This window comes from Pseudophryne corroboree, chromosome 4, assembly GCF_028390025.1.
Source record: "Pseudophryne corroboree isolate aPseCor3 chromosome 4, aPseCor3.hap2, whole genome shotgun sequence".
Classification (NCBI taxonomy): Eukaryota; Metazoa; Chordata; class Amphibia; order Anura; family Myobatrachidae; genus Pseudophryne; species Pseudophryne corroboree.
The window spans coordinates 298,347,122-298,364,746 of NC_086447.1; the positions used below are offsets into that span (position 1 = coordinate 298,347,122).

The 17,625-nt window shown below is 45.3% G+C and overlaps 1 protein-coding gene across 20 annotated transcripts in view; it reads right to left on the reverse strand.

Moving 5' to 3' along the window:
* TNIK (TRAF2 and NCK interacting kinase) overlaps positions 1-17,625 on the reverse strand; it is a 659,967-nt gene that overhangs the window by 329,866 nt on the left and 312,476 nt on the right. For all 20 annotated transcript variants that reach the window (XM_063916233.1, XM_063916232.1, XM_063916239.1 and 17 more), the window contains exon 3: positions 1,758-1,814. In XM_063916233.1, the coding sequence (XP_063772303.1) occupies positions 1,758-1,814 (57 nt within the window). The remainder of the gene's footprint in view (positions 1-1,757; positions 1,815-17,625) is intronic.

Here is a 17,625-nt window from a genome sequence, read left to right on the forward strand (position 1 = left end):
GACACACAGCAGACACACAGGGAATGCTCCTAATGAAGACAGGACCCACTAGCCCTTTGGGGAGACAGAGGGAGAGTTTGCCAGCACACACCAAAAGCGCTATATATATATCAGGGATAGCCTTATAATAAGTGCTCCCCTATAGCTGCTTTGTTATATAAAAATATCGCCATAAATTTGCCCCCCCTCTCTGTTTTACCCTGTTTCTGTAGTGCAGTGCAGGGGAGAGACCTGGGAGCCGTCCTGACCAGCGGAGCTGTGAGAGGAAATGGCGCCGTGTGCTGAGGAGATAGGCCCCGCCCCTTTTCCGGCGGGCTCGTCTCCCGCTATTTTGAGAAATCAGGCAGGGGTTAAATATCTCCATATAGCCTCTAGGGCTATATGTGAGGTATTTTTAGCCTTTATAGGTACTCATTTTGCCTCCCAGGGCGCCCCCCTCCCAGCGCCCTGCACCCTCAGTGACTGCCGTGTGAAGTGTGCTGAGAGGAAAATGGCGCACAGCTGCAGTGCTGTGCGCTACCTTTAGAAGACTGCAGGAGTCTTCAGCCGCCGATTCTGGACCTCTTCTGTCTTCAGCATCTGCAAGGGGGCCGGCGGCGCGGCTCCGGTGACCATCCAGGCTGTACCTGTGATCGTCCCTCTGGAGCTTGATGTCCAGTAGCCAAGAAGCCAATCCATCCTGCACGCAGGTGAGTTGACTCCTTCTCCCCTCAGTCCCTCGCTGCAGTGATCCTGTTGCCAGCAGGAATCACTGTAACATAAAAAACCTAGCTAAACTTTCTCTAAGCAGCTCTTTAGGAGAGCCACCTAGATTGCACCCTTCTCGGCCGGGCACAAAAATCTAACTGGAGTCTGGAGGAGGGTCATAGGGGGAGGAGCCAGTGCACACCACCTGATCGGAAAAGCTTTACTTTTTGTGCCCTGTCTCCTGCGGAGCCGCTATTCCCCATGGTCCTTTCAGGAACCCCAGCATCCACTAGGACGATAGAGAAATGTTCATGCTTTCAATCATTGTATGTTTGTTTGTTTGTATCTATCTGCTATATCCAGAAACCCAGGGGCCGGATTCAGAAGTGGATGCACTTGAGGTAACAGACATTAGGAGTGATAATCACTATCACTTGAGATGGCTATTGTGAGCCATGGTCTGAGAATAGGAGGTGGCTGAGATCTCACACACACAGCACTAAGCCACAGTGGACATTACTTAAGAAAGTTAAAAGGTAGACTCTGTGCCAAGCAGCGGCAGCTGAGAAGATGATGTTGTGACCAATTGTGCATCGATGGTGGTGAGATCAGATCCACCAAGTGCACTTGAGCAATGTAAGAATAAGAAACGTGAGGGAAGCAGGGTTTGCTCAGTCCATCACACAGAAGTACACAAGAGGAATGCTTAAACTGGCATTTGCATATTTCGTACTTGAGAATCTGTGAGTAATCTCAGCCGTGCATGAACTGCTTGCACCTCTGAATCAGGCCCCCAGAGAGGAAACGCATGTTACATCTAAACTGTTCTACTATTTACCATCTTCTAGTTTAGCAATAAAATTCATTCTTCTTCCTATCAAAATAAATTGCTACTTGTATGGTTCCAGAGATTCTACAGAGAATATAGCATTTTATGGCCAATACACGGACATTTCTTTGAGGAGCTATCTTTGAAACACAGCTAGAAAGCAATTTCCAGAAAAAGCAATGGATTACTCAAACACCAATCTAATCATTTCAAATCAGAAAGTAAATGAAAGCTACATTACCCCAGTGACATCCATGACCTTAATGGCTGCCAGCTGTCCCGTTTTAACATGACGACCCTGTAAAAGAAAAAAAAAAAAGAAAATTTACATAAAAATATATTTGCCACGCACATTTAGTGAGCAGTATTTTGTGTCTGAGCCATTTATCTAGATAATGCATCACAAGTGTAATCACTGTTGTGGTAGAGTAGTCTTTGCTACTGTACAAAGTGTAAAATAAGCAGATACTTGACATTTTGACACAACAAGGGAATTGAGTGCAAGGCCACGTACTGATCCATGAGTCAGCCAGCCACTGTGTTCTACGTAATCTGCGATATAGGTCATTTTGTGTTAGAACCCACACTTCAATAAACTGAAGGGAAAAAAAAGAGGCTTCAACTGCATAACAACTCCAATTTCTTGGAAACTTTTTTTTAACCCACTGTAATAAAATTTCTCCTTGGCAAAGAAACAAATACATAAATCAGCTGGTTTCCCCCGAGGAAATGTTGCTGAATGAAACCCACGGGGGAATATGGTTCAAATTTCATATTTTCATATTCTCTAGTGTAAACACAAAAAATGTTATTGACCTATCAAAACCTCATATTTCTATGATCTGAGAACTAGCCGTATGGATGCGTCCCAGCACTATTCTAGCACTATGTCAGGCAAGAGGTAGAGCTGACCGGGGTGACCAGCAGTTCAAAACGATAAAGACACACACAACAATGACAAAGAAACTTCCTGGAGACTTCTGTTTGAACCCAAAGATACTGTAGCTGTTTATGACTTTGGACAAGCAAAAACAGGTCACCCCTTGGTACCAGTATTTTGATAGGATGCTTAATCTATAGATTATAAGCTTGCGAGCAGGGCCTTCCTAACTCTATGGGGTATATGCAATTGCGGGCGAATCGCGGCAAATTATCGCCGTTTTTTTTTATTCAACACAATTCGACAGGTGAATTCCGGCAGGTGGCTGCCGGAATTCACCATATTCAATGAAAAACGGATTCGACATTCCCGCGGGCGAAAAACGGCCGATTTGCCGGATTTTGCTGCAAATTAAAAAAACGGGAAAAAACGGGAAAAACCCGGGAAAAAATGGCGTGGGGTTCCCCCTCCAAAGCATAACCAGCCTCGGGCTCTTCGAGCTGGTCCTGGTTCTAAAAATGCGGGGAAAAATTTGACAGGGGATCCCCCGTATTTTTAAAACCAGCACCGGGCTCTGCGCCTGGTGCTGGTGCAAAAAATACGGGGGACAAAAAGAGTAGGGGTCCCCCGTATTTTTTACACCAGCATCGGGCTCCACTAGCTGGACAGATAATGCCACAGCCAGGGGGTCACTTTTATACAGTGCCCTGCGGCCGTGGCATTAAATATCCAACTAGTCACCCCTGGCCGGGGTACCCTGGGGGAGTGGGGACCCCTTCAATCAAGGGGTCGTCCCCCCACAGCCACCCAAGGGCCAGGGGTGAAGCCCGAGGCTGTCCCCCCCCCATCCAAGGGCTGCGGATGGGAGGCTGATAGCCTTGAGAAAAATGTCAGAATATTGGTTTTTCCAGTAGTACTATAAGTCCCAGCAAGCCTCCCCCGCAAGCTGGTACTTGGAGAACCACAAGTACCAGCATGCGGGAGAAAAACTGGCCCGCTGGTACCTGTAGTACTACTGAAAAAAAAATACCCAATTAAAAATAAGATTTTACTTACCGATAAATCTATTTCTCATAGTCCGTAGTGGATGCTGGGGACTCCGTCAGGACCATGGGGAATAGCGGCTCCGCAGGAGACAGGGCACAAAAGCAAGCTTTTAGGATCACATGGTGTGTACTGGCTCCTCCCCCTATGACCCTCCTCCAAGCCTCAGTTAGGTACTGTGCCCGGACGAGCGTACACAATAAGGAAGGATCTTGAATCCCGGGTAAGACTCATACCAGCCACACCAATCACACCGTACAACTTGTGATTTGAACCCAGTTAACAGTATGATAACAATGAAGTAGCCTCTAAAAAAGATGGCTCACAACAATAATAACCCGATTTTTTTGTAACAATAACTATGTACAAGTAATGCAGACAATCCGCACTTGGGATGGGCGCCCAGCATCCACTACGGACTATGAGAAATAGATTTATCGGTAAGTAAAATCTTATTTTCTCTAACGTCCTAGTGGATGCTGGGGACTCCGTCAGGACCATGGGGATTATACCAAAGCTCCCAAACGGGCGGGAGAGTGCGGATGACTCTGCAGCACCGAATGAGAGAACTCCAGGTCCTCCTCAGCCAGGGTATCAAATTTGTAGAATTTAGCAAACGTGTTTGCCCCTGACCAAGTAGCTGCTCGGCAAAGTTGTAAAGCCGAGACCCCTCGGGCAGCCGCCCAAGATGAGCCCACCTTCCTTGTGGAATGGGCATTTACAGATTTTGGCTGTGGCAGGCCTGCCACAGAATGTGCAAGCTGAATTGTACTACAAATCCAACGAGCAATAGTCTGCTTAGAAGCAGGAGCACCCAGCTTTTTGGGTGCCTACAATATAAACAGCAAGTCAGGCTTTCTGACTCCAGCCGTCCTGGAATTATATATATATATATATATATATATATATATATATATATATATATATATATATATATATATATATATATATATATATATTTTCAGGGCCCTGACAACGTCTAGCAACTTGGAGTCCTCCAAGTCCCTAGTAGCCGCAGGCACCACAATAGGTTGTTTCAGGTGAAACGCTGACACCACCTTAGGAAGAAACTGGGGACGAGTCCGCAGTTCTGCCCTGTCCGAATGGAAAATCAAATATGGGCTTTTGTAAGACAAAGCCGCCAATTTTGACAATCGCCTGGCCGAGGCCAGGGCCAACAGCATGGTCACTTTCCATGTGAGATATTTCAAATCCACAGATTTGAGTGGTTCAAACCAATATGATTTGAGGAATCCCAACACTACGTTGAGATCCCACGGTGCCACTGGAGGCACACAAGGGCTGTATATGCAATACTCCCTTGACAAACGTCTGGACTTCAGGAACTGAAGCCAATTCTTTCTGGAAGAAAATCTATAGGGCCGAAACTTGAACCTTAATGGACCCCAATTTGAGGCTCATAGACACTCCTGTTTGCAGGAAGTGCAGAAATCGACCTAGTTGAAATTTTTTTCGTGGGGCCTTCCTGGCCTCACCCACGCAACATATTTTTACCACATGTGGTGATAACGTTGTGCGGTCACTTCCTTCCTGGCTTTGACCAGGGTAGGTATGACCTCTTCCGGAATGCCTTTTCCCTTAGGATCCGGCGTTCAAACCGCCATGCCGTCAAACGCAGTCGCGGTAAGTCTTGGAACAGACAAGGTCCCTGCTGGAGCAGGTCCTTTCTTAAAGGCCGATGCCACGGTTCCTCTTGGAACAGACATGGTACTTGCTGAAAGCAAATCCCTTCTTAGCTCCCGAGGCCATTAGTCCTCTGTGAGCATCTCTTGAAGTTCCGGTTACCAAGTCCCTCTTGGCCAATCCGGAGCCACGAGTATAGTTCTTACTCCTCTATGTCTTATAATTCTCAATACCTTGGTTATGAGAAGCAGAGGAGGGAACACATACACCGACTGTTACACCCACGGTGTTACCAGGACGTCCACAGCTATCGCCTGAAGGTCTCGTGACCTGGCGCAATACCTGTCCCATTTTTTGTTCGGGCGGGACGCCATCATGTCCACCTTTGGTCTTTCCCAACGGTTCACAATCATGCGGAAAACTTCCCGATGAAGTTCCCACTCTCCCGGGTGGAAGTCGTGCCTGCTGAGGAAGTCTGCTTCCCAGTCGTCCACTCCCGGAATGAACACTGCTGACAGTGCTATCACATGATTTTCCGCCTAGCGAAAAATCCTTGCAGTTTTGCCACTGCCCTCCTGCTTCTTGTGCCGCCCTTTCTGTTTACGTGGGCGACTGCCGTGATGTTATCCCACTGGATCAATACCGGCTGACCTTGAAGCAGAGGTCTTGCTAAGCTTAGAGCATTATAAATTTGCTCTTAGCTCCAGTATATTTATGTGGAGAGAATTCTCCAGACTTGATCACACTCCTTGTGTGACTGCTCCCCAGCCTCTCAGGCTGGCCTCCGTGGTCACGAGCATCCAATCCTGAATGCCGAATCTGCGGCCCTCTAGAAGATGAGCACTCTGTAATCACCACAGGAGAGACACCCTTGTCCTTGGATATAGGGTTATCCGCTGATGCATCTGAAGATGCGATCCGGACCATTTGTCCAGCAGATCCCACTGAAGAGTTCTTGCGTGAAATCTGCCGAATGGAAGCGCTTCGTAATAAGCCACCATTTTTACCAGGACTCTTGTGCAATGATGCACTGACACTTTTCCTGGTTTTAGGAGGATCCCGATTAGCTCGGATAACTCCCTGGCTTTCTCCTCTGGGAGAAACACCTTTTCCTGGACTGTGTCCAGAATCATCCCTAGGACCAGCAGACGTGTCGTCGGAACAACTGTGGTTTTGGAATATTTAGAATCCACCCGTGCTGTCGTAGAACTACTTGAGATAGTGCTACTCCGACCTCCAACTGTTCTCTGGACCTTGTTCTTATCAGGAGGTCGTCCATTTTCTTTGAAGACGAATCCTCCTTTCGGTCATTACCTTGGTAAGGACCCGGGGTGCCTTGGACAATCCAACGGCATCGTCTTGAAACTGATAGTGACAGTTCTGTACCACGAACCTGAGGTACCCTTGGTGAGAAAAGGCAAATTTTGGGACATGGAGGTAAGCATCCCTGATGTCCCGGGACACCATATAGTCCCCTTGTTCTTTGCTATCACTGCTCTGAGTGACTCCATCTGGATTTGAACCCTTGTAAGTGTTCAAATTTTTCAGATTTAGAATAGGTCTCACCTAGCCTTCAGTACCACCATATAGTGTGGAGTAATACCCCTTTCCTTGTTGTCGGAGGGGTAATTTTATTATCACCTGCTGGGAATACAGCTTGTGAATTGTTTTCAATACTGCCTTCCTGTCGGAGGGAGACATTGGTACAGCAGAGTACAGGAACCTGCGAGGGGGGAAAACTCTCGACATTCCAATCTGTACCCCTTGGATACTACTTGTAGGATCCAGGGGTCCTGTACGGTCCCAGCGTCATGCTGAGAACTTGGTAGAAGCGGTGGAGGGCTTCTGTTCCTGGGAATGGGCTGCCTGCTGCAGTCTTCTTCCCTTTCCTCTATCCCTGGGCAGATATGACTCTTATAGGGACGAAAGGACTGAGGCTGAAAAGACGGTGTCTTTTTCTGCAGAGATGTGACTTAGGGTAAAAAACGGTGGATTTTCCAGCAGTTGCCCTGACCACCAGGTCCCATGGACCGACCCCAAATAACTCCTCCCCTTTATACGGCAATACATCTTTGTGCCGTTTGGAATATGCATCACCTGACCACTGTCGTGTCCATAAACATCTTCTTGCAGATATGGACATCGCATTTACTCTTGATGCCAGAGTGCAAATATCCCTCTGCGCATCTCGCATATATAGAAATGCATCCTTTAAATGCTCTATAGTCAATAAAATACTGTCCCTGTCAAAGGTATCAATATTTTTAGTCAGGGAATCCGACCAAGCCACCTCAGCTCTGCACATCCAGGCTGAGGCGATCGCTGGTCGCAGTATAACACCAGCATGTGTGTGTATACTTTTTAGGATATTTTTCAGCCTCCTATCAGCTGGCTCCTTAAGTACGGCCCTATCCGTAGATGGTACCGCCACTTGTTCTGATAAGCGTGTGAGCGCCTTATCCACCCTGAGGGGTGTTTCCCACCGCGCCTTAACTTCTGGCGGGAAAGGGTATACCGCCAATAATTTTCTATCGGGGGAAACCCACGCATCATCACACACTTCATTTAATTTATCTGATTCAGGAAAAACTACAGGTAGTTTTTTCACCTCACACATAATACCCTTTTTTGTGGTACTTGGATTATCAGAAATATGTAACACCTCCTTCATTGCCCTTAACGTGTGGCCCTAAAAGAAAATACGTTTGTTTCTTCACCGTCGACACTGAAATCAGTGTCCGTGTCTGGGTCTGTGTCGACCGACTGAGGTAAATGGGCATTTTACAGCCCCTGACGGTGTTTGAGACGCCTGGACAGATACTAATTTGTTCGCCGGCCCTCTCATGTCGTCAACCGGCTTGCAGCGTGTTGACATTGTCACGTAATTTCCATAAATAAGCCATCCATTCCGGTGTCGACTCCCTAGAGAGTGACATCACCATTACAGGCAATTTGCTCCGCCTCCTCACCAATATTTTCCTCATACATGTCGACACACACGTACCGACATACAGCACACACATAGGGAATGCTCTGATAGAGGACAGGACCCACTAGCCCTTTGGGGAGACAGAGGGAGAGTTTGCCAGCACACACCAAAACGCTATAATTATCCAGGGACAACCTTTATATAAGTGTTCCTCCCTTATAGCATTTTAATATATATACATATCGCCAAATCAGTGCCCCCCCTCTCTGTTTTAACCCTGTTTCTGTAGTGCAGTGCAGGGGAGAGCATGGGAGCCTTCCCACCAGCCTTTCTGTGAGGGAAAATGGCGCTGTGTGCTGAGGAGAATAGGCCCCGCCCCCTTTTCGGCGGGCTTCTTCTCCGGAGTTTTAGATATCTGGCAGGGGTTAAATACATCCATATAGCCTCAAGGGCTATATGTGATGTATTTTTCGCCATACAGGTATTATACATTGCTGCCCAGGGCGCCCCCCCCCAGCGCCCTGCACCCTCCGTGACCGCTGTGTGAAGTGTGCTGACAACAATGGCGCACAGCTGCAGTGCTGTGCGCTACCTGATGAAGACTGAGAGTCTTCTGCCGCCTGGTTCCGGACCTCTTCATCTTCAGCGTCTGCAAGGGGGGTCGGCGGCGCGGCTCCGGGACGAACCCCAGGGCGAGCCCTGTGTTCCGACTCCCTCTGGAGCTATGTCCAGTAGCCTAAGAATCCAATCCATCCTGCACGCAGGTGAGTTGAAAATCTCTCCCCTAAGTCCCTCGATGCAGTGAGCCTGTTGCCAGCAGGACTCACTGAAAATAAAGAACCTAAAACTTTTTCTAAGTAACTCTTTAAGAGAGCCACCTAGATTGCACCCTTCTCGGCCGGGCACAAAAACCTAACTGAGGCTTGGAAGAGGGTCATAGGGGGAGGAGCCAGTACACACCATGTGATCCTAAAAGCTTGCTTTTGTGCCCTGTCTCCTGCGGAGCCGCTATTCCCCATGGTCCTGACGGAGTCCCCAGCATCCACTAGGACGTTAGAGAAAACAGGACACACACACCGTGACAAGTACAACTTTATTACATACTGCCGACACACACATACTTACCTATGTTGACACGCCGACTGCCACAGTCTCCGACGATCCGAGGGTACCAGTGAAAAAATTATACTCACCTTCCAGCGTCCAGAGATAAATCCACGTCCAGAGTATAATCCACGTACTTGTTAAAAAAAAAAAACCGCATACCCGACCATGCCGGACTGAAAGGGGTCCCATATTGACACATGAGACCCCTTTCCCCGAATGTGCCGGGACCCCACGTGACTCCTGTCACTGAGGTCCCTTCAGCCAATCAGGAAGCGCTACTACGTGGCGCTCACCTGATTGGCTGTGCACTGCCTGTGCTGTGACAGCGCATCGCACAGCTCTCTCCATTATATTCAATGGTGGGAACTTTGCCGTCAGCGGGGGGGTTACCCGCGGTCAGCCGCTGACCGGCGGGTGACTTCACCGCTAGCCGCACAGTTCCCACCATTGAATATAATGGAGAGGCTTTGCGATGCGCTGTCTGAGCTCAGACACGCAGAGCCAATCAGCAGAGTGCAAGGACGTTGCACTCGCTGATTGGCTGAAGAGACCTTTTAATGACAGCTGTCACGGAGAGGTCTCTGCATTCGGGGAAAGGGGTCTCATGTGTCAATATGGGACCCCTTTCAGTCCGCTGGCACGGGTTTTTGCGTTTTTTTATTTTGCCAAGTACCTGGATTATACTCTGGACGTGGATTTATCTCTGGACGCTGGAAGGTGAGTATAATTTTTTCACAGGTACCCTCGGATCGTCGGAGACTGTGGCAGTCGGCGTGTCAACATAGGTAAGTGTGTGTCGGCAGTATGTAATAAAGTTGTTCTTGTCACGGTGTGTGTCCCCTGTTTTTATTTGGGTATTTTTTTTCCAGTAGTACTACAGGTACCAGCGGGCCAGTTTTTCTCCCGCATGCTGGTACTTGTGGTTCTCCAAGTACCAGCTTGCGGGGGAGGCTTGCTGGGACTTGTAGTACTACTGGAAAAAAACAATATTCTGACATTTTTCTCAAGGCTATCAGCCTCCCATCCGCAGCCTTTGGATGGGGGGGACAGCCTCGGGCTTCACCCCTGGCCCTTGGGTGGCTGGGGGGGACCCCTTGATTGAAGGGGTCCCCACTCCCCCAGGGTACCCCGGCCAGGGGTGACTAGTTGGATATTTAATGCCACGGCCGCAGGGCACTGTATAAAAGTGACCCCCGGCTGTGGCATTATCTGTCCAGCTAGTGGAGCCCGATGCTGGTGTAAAAAATACGGGGGACCCCTACTCTTTTTGTCCCCCGTATTTTTTGCACCAGCACCAGGCGCAGAGCCCGGTGCTGGTTTTAAAAATACGGGGGATCCCCTGTCAAATTTTTCCCCGCATTTTTAGAACCAGGACCAGCTCGAAGAGCCCGAGGCTGGTTATGCTTTGGAGGGGGGACCCCACGGCATTTTTTTCCTTGATTTTACCGTTCCAGCTATATAAAAAATATATATATTTTTTTAAAAATATAAAAATAATACTTGTGCCTCCAAAAAAGACAAACCAAGTACCTAATCCCTTCTAATATAAATAGATATGCTATTACCAAAAAAAAACACACCAAAAAAAACATGTTTTAAATTTTTTTTATTGGTTTCACCCTCCAAAGTGTGGCGGATTGAAAATGACGAATTTACTGTCTAAAAGCACTGTTGTCGAATTTCCAAACTTGAATTGAATACACTTTGGTCGAATTGCAGCACTTGTATCATTGCAGAAAAGTCGAATTTGACAAAAGTCGAATTTCAAAAAGTCGAATTTTGAAAGTCCGTTTTTTTGACGGAAAGCACTGAATTGCATTGACGAAATTTTTTTTTTTTTGGCGAAAAATTCCCGAAATTCGACAATTTCGGGAATTCGACCGAAATTGCATATACCCCTATGTCTGTCTATTTTTACCCAGTTTTGATCTATTACTGTTGTACCAATTGTAAAGCGCAACGGAATATGCTGCGCTATATAAGAAACTGTTAATAAATAAATAAATAAATACATAAACTAGTCAGGGAAAATATACATGGGGAAATTCCGCAAATAAAACAGAGTAAAGCTTCCTACACTATAAACTCATTTTTTTTTAAACATTAAACATGTATTGGTACTATTCACTGGATGTCATTAATGAAATTATTACAATACCAACTGCATATGTATAATATGCTCAGATAAATATTTGTCTCCAAGCTTTGAAAAATTCTATTTTTTTTTTCTCATTTGGAGAATTACACTATATAGTATGTTAGATTTATAGTACATTAAAAAGGTTCTCAATGAAGAAAAACAATGTTTCATGCAGACTCTTCACTAATGGTGCCCAACCAGTTGATTATAGTTTACAATTCACCTGGTGTTTGATTGCAGAATCTAGTACAGCTTGTCCAAACATTGCATGAAGGGAATTCACAACCAAACACCAATATAAAACACTGCAGACAAGGCAAGTCTGGTCTGAGACATATCTTATTGAGACAGCATGAAACATACAAAAAGGCCTTGCTCTGTCACCTACAGCTATTATATTTAAGTGCTTGGGCTTTTAAACTCAAATCCAGCTGCCTAGCTTTTGTATTATGTATAGAAAGCAAGGGATAAATTACTTTTAGTGTTTCGGAACACTTGCAGTGGTGATCAAAACTCTCAGCCCAACTGTACTGCCCTGGTCTGACCAGTAGAGAGTTTACAAAAAGTGCCTCTAAAAGAACCTTTTTGTTATCCATAGGATGTCCAATTATACTAAATAATGAGAAAATGGTCTGCACAAGATATTGAACACCCGAGGAAGTAGTTTTCTACAAAACGCATTGGGTGACACGCTATTACAAACAGAAGTGCACTAAGTGGGCGTAGAGAGTAGGCTCCTGTGCCACAAGGGTGTGGTATTGAACGTCGACAGTAACTAGGTCGACCACTATTGGTCGACAGTAACTAGGTCGACAGGGTCTTTAGGTCGACAGGGTCTTTAGGTCGACAGGTCAAAAGGTCGACATGAGTTTTTAATGTTATTTTGGTGTTGTTTTCTTCGTAGAGTGACCGGGAACCCCAATTAGTGCACCGCGTTCGCTCGCCATGCTTCGGGCATGGTGCCTTCACTCAGCTACCGCTTCGCTCGGCACAGATTACCGTTCCAATCGTAATCCACGTGGATCGTTAAGTATGAAAAGGTTCAAAAAAATAAAAAAAATGTTAAAAACTCATGTCGACCTTTTGACCTAGAACATGTCAACCTAAAGACTCTGTCGACCTATACACCCTGTCGACCTAGTTACTGTCGACCAATAGTGGTCGACCTATACATTGTCGACCTAGTTACTGTCGACGTTCAATCCGGATCCCGTGCCCCAAAGGCGACAGCAAGTGTACACTATTAACATCTGTCTCTGATTTGTCTTGACACTAATGTCCATTTGTGTGAAAAGGTTTTTTAAGTGTTTTTTATGTGTGAGTTTAGATTACATATGCTATCTAATCAACAAGAGATTTTAAATCGTTATAAATTGGTTTAATTAATAACTTCTGGGTGAATTCAGGCTATTATTTTCTTTGTTGAAACTCAAGTCCAGAGTGCTGCCAGTTTTGTCCTGGGACAAGCTGAGTATTGAGTATTGTTTATGTATGTATTTATTTATTTTTAAATGGCCCGCCTTATAATCCTGTCCAAGCAGTGACAACAAATAATTGCAGAAGACTTTTCATCTTTTGCCTGGTGTTAGAGACCGAACTACTGAAAGTTCTGCTTCTACTGTATATAGTGATGGCAACAATGCGTCCTGTAAACTAAATCAGTAAAGGCGTGCTCACAATTCCACACAATTCTTCTTTTACTTATAAAAACTGTTATGGGTTATTTGTCACATGAGGTTTAGCAAGATTTTGGATATGAGGAAAACTAGATACTTGTCAGTTATGACCTGATATGTGAAAACAAATCTGAAAGGAGGTTGATAAAACAAATGTATTTCTTTTAAAAGCTGTTAACATTATTTTTAATAAAGTTAATTATTATTATTATTTTTTTACTCAAACTAAACACTTAAATGTGCTATTTCAAATGCAACAGTGGAAAATCGTCTACAGTCTGCCATAGCTATCCTCTGCAGGTGCCACTTCTACAAAGCTCCTCTCACCCTGACAACTGCTACGAGAGCACGGGAGCATGAATCCTTCTGGATTTGATTGCAATTGGCTGGCACCGTGCTCATTCAGGAGATTACTGCTGGATTTGCCAACCACAATCAAATCATGAAGGGGGCATGCTGCCACACCCACACCCTCTGTGGTTCTAGTTGCTGCCAGGATAAAGCCAGGAGGTTCCTGCTAAGGACCGTGTGCCCATACAACAGCTGCTGTATTGTACAGAACATTCATTGGAGACAACAAAAATGTTCTATTTAATAAGATAATCTTATGTTAAGAGAACTTAATACAAACATAACTGCTACAATGATTTAAAAAATGAATACAAGTACACCAACTTTGTGTGTATATTATGAACATACTGTATACAAAATTTAGACAATATTAAGACCAGCTAATGTTAGCTAGCAAAGGGGAGGAAAAATGGACATCTAAAAACATAGACAGTATGTCCCACCATAATTTCTGGTATATGCAATTGAATTCCACGACGGCAGGAATAGTGGCTTGCTTAGTTTTGGAAAAAAAACAGATTAGATAATAATAATAATAATAAATTATTATTATTATTATTATTATTATTATTATTAGGATATTACTGTACTTTGGAGTCACTAACTGCCACCTGACTGTCTGGATAGCCTGACTCATTAAGGGTCTTTACATAGCTACAGTGTTCTCCCTGAACATGCATCTTTCCCAGAGAGCACTTGCCTTCTGTGTGATTGATAAGCATGTAGGCAAACACGTATTAAGTCATGCCCAACAACAACAAAAGTTGCGGGTCGAGATGAAATGAATGGCATGATTATGCAATGTCAGTTAGTTTACTGAGATGGGTGGGACCTGATGGTTCTCAAAGCACATCACCACCCAGATCACTCTAGGTATGATTGCATAAATATTTCCACTGCAGAATACCAGCACTTGATTTAATACTATTAAAAGGATTTCATGATATCCTAGCCTCTTATGAACGTTTGTGCCAAGTTATAAAAAAATAAAACTAAAAAAAACTTCTACCTAAAAATAAAGTTATTAACATCTCTTTTCCACTAAAAACCCATGTCCGACCCAAGTAATTGAACATGGGTTTCAAGACGTGTCACAGCAGCTTGAATCCCTGTTCACATTGCAGGCTGGACCCGGGTTAGTAGCGGGTCTTCCCTCTACCAGCGCTTAGAAATTATATCTCCAAGTGCTCTATAAACCAGCTCTATTAACCTGGGTCACCCGTTTACACTGCAGCATTACCCAGGTCAGACCCTGACAGCTACGTGGGATGGATTCCTGGGTAACTGGACCCGGGTTATTTATCAAGGACCCTATTCCACTGAGCCGCGACACAGGTAGACCCGGCAATAAACTTTGCATATTGTGGCAGTGGTAAAGGGGCATAAGCAACATTATTATATATATATATATATATATATATATAATATTATATAGCAGCGGCACTCCGTTGAAGTAAATCAGCAAATGTGTATTTCAAGTCAAAAAAATCATCACAATGGTCACATGAAGAACCAACGTTTCGGGGTCCTGAGACCCCTTTGTCAAGGCGTGAACAGTGTGTACAAGAAACCCACTTACCTTTATAGCACCCAGGTGAATCCCACACGTGGACGTGAGCAGGGCCAGACGCCGTCAGCCTCGGGAACCGCCGGGGAACTTCCGGCGTCTTCAGGAAGTGACGTGATGTCACTTCCTGGAAACGCCGGACATACACATACATACACACACACACATACATATACACACACACACACACACACACACAAACAACTGGAAATTGAGGAAAGACAGTCAGAGCAATATTTAGAGGAACATACTCAATGCCAAAGTTCACGTACATTATTTATTATTTGCTACTGTGATTATGCTAATTATTCTTAAGACCTCTACGGCACATACGTTACTCTGAGTATACGCACAAAAGTGCTATAACATATAATGGAAATGGAACCATAATTCAAGAGAAAACAATGGGGTTTCCTGGGCACTGACTATGTGGTGACCTCAAATGAGCACTATTCGTGAAAGCAGCTGCATGCTAGCTATCTATATACTGTACACACACTGTAATATATATATATATATATATATATATATACACACATACACACACAAACATATATACATACATACACACATCTTACATTAAAAACACCTGCCTAATATTGTCCAGGTTTCCCTCTGTGCTGCCAAGCAGCTCTGACTCATTGACGCATGGACTCCACAATATGTAATACAGTAGCACTTCTGTGGGATGGGACCAGGCGGAGTAGCCTTCACTTCCCACACACATCAATGAGCCTTGGGCATCCATGACCCTGTTGGCATTTCACCGGTTGTCCTTCTTTGGAACTATGGTAGGTACTATCCACTGCATACCGGGAACACTTCATTAGACCTGCTGTTTTGGAGATGCTCTGACCTAGTCCTCTAGCCATCAATAATATGGCCCTTGTCAAATCCTTACTCTTCACCATTTTTTCCTGCGTCCTACACATCTGCTTCAAAAACTGACTGTTCACTTACTGTGTACTATATTCCACCCTTAGACATGTTTCATTGTAAATGGATAATTAATGTTATTCACTTCCTGTCAAAAAATAGAGCTCATCAATGATACAGGTGCTCTCCACGCTGAACGCCGACATAGGCTCTAGTGCAGAGATTTTCAACCTTTTACAACTTGCGGCACACTGAACAAGATTTAAATATTGCCAAGGAACATTCAAATAGAATGGTGATGCATGGTGCAGTTGCGTTGTCATGTGTCAGCTTCTCCATAGGTAACGCCTGAGCCACATCTGAGAAAGCCAGAGGAGCCCAACAGTGCCCGGGCTCAAAATTAGAACTGGCTCTGCAACCACTAAACCCACCAGTATTGATTGTTCCAGGGCCTCAGTAGCGGCAAAACACTCACGGGCCTGGCTGTGCTTCTATGGCGGCACACCTGGAGACTGCTCAGGGCACACTAATGTGCCACGGCACAGTGGTTGAAAAACACTGCTCTAGTGCAATACAAACAACGGAGGTGGTAATCTGTGCATTTAATCAGGTGAAGCAGGGGTTAACCGTTTCACTCGTTGAGGTTTCCATGTTTACCTAACATTTTTGTCAGGGTGTGTGTGTGTGTATTTTATATATAAATGTATATGTATGTATGTATATATTTACACACACACACACACACACATTAATCTTCATGGAAGATTAAATAAGGACTCTTGTGAGACAAAGCCGCTAACTCAGACACCCGCCTTGCGGATGCTAAGGCCAATAACATGACCACTTTCCAAGTGAGAAATTTCAACTCTACCTTCTGTAAAGGTTCAAACCAATGAGATTGCAGTAACTGCAACGCCACATTAAGATCCCATGGTGCCACTGGGGGCACAAAAGGAGGTTGGATGTGCAAAACGCCTTTCACAAAAGTCTGAACTTCTGGAAGGGAGGCCAATTCTTTTTTAAAGAAAATCGATAATGCCGAAATTTGTACTTTTATGGAGCCTAACTTTAGGCCCGCATCCACACCTGTAGAAAATGGAGAAAACGCCCTAGCTGAAATTCTTCCGTAGGAGCCCTCTTGGATTCTTACCAAGACACATATTTTCTCCAAATACGGTGATAATGTTTTGCCGTTACTACTTTTCTAGCCTGAAGAAGTGTGGGAATGACTTCACGTGGAATACCCTTTCGGGCTAGAATTCGGCGTTCAACCGCCAAGCCGTCAAACATAGCCGCGGTAAGTCTTGATACATGCACGGCCCCTGCTCTCGTAGAGTAAGAGGCCAGGGATCTCCTATGAGTAATTCCTGGAGATCTGGATACCAAGCCCTCCTTGGCCAGTCCGGAACAATGAGGATCGCCTGAACCATTGTTCTTCTTATGATCCTTAGCACCTTTGGTATGAGTGGAAGCGGAGGGAACACATACACCGACTGAAACACCCAAGGTGTCACTAGCGCGTCCACAGCTATTGCTTGAGGGTCCCTCGACCTGGAACAATATCTCTGAAGTTTCTTGTTGAGGCGAGACGCCATCATGTCTATTTGAGGAATTCCCCAAAGACTTGTCACTTCTGCAAAGACCTCTTGATGCAGACCCCACTCTCCTGGATGGAGATCGTGTCTGCTGAGGAAGTCCGACTCCCAGTTGTCCACTCCTGGAATGAAGATTGCTGACAGAGCGCTTGTATGTCTTTCCGCCCAGCGGAGAACTTTTGTGGCCTCTGCCATTGCCGCTCTGCTCTTTGTTCCGCCCTGGCGGTTTATGTGCGCTACTGCTGTTATATTGTCCGACTGGATTAGTACGGGCAGGTTTCGAAGGAGGCGTTCCACTTG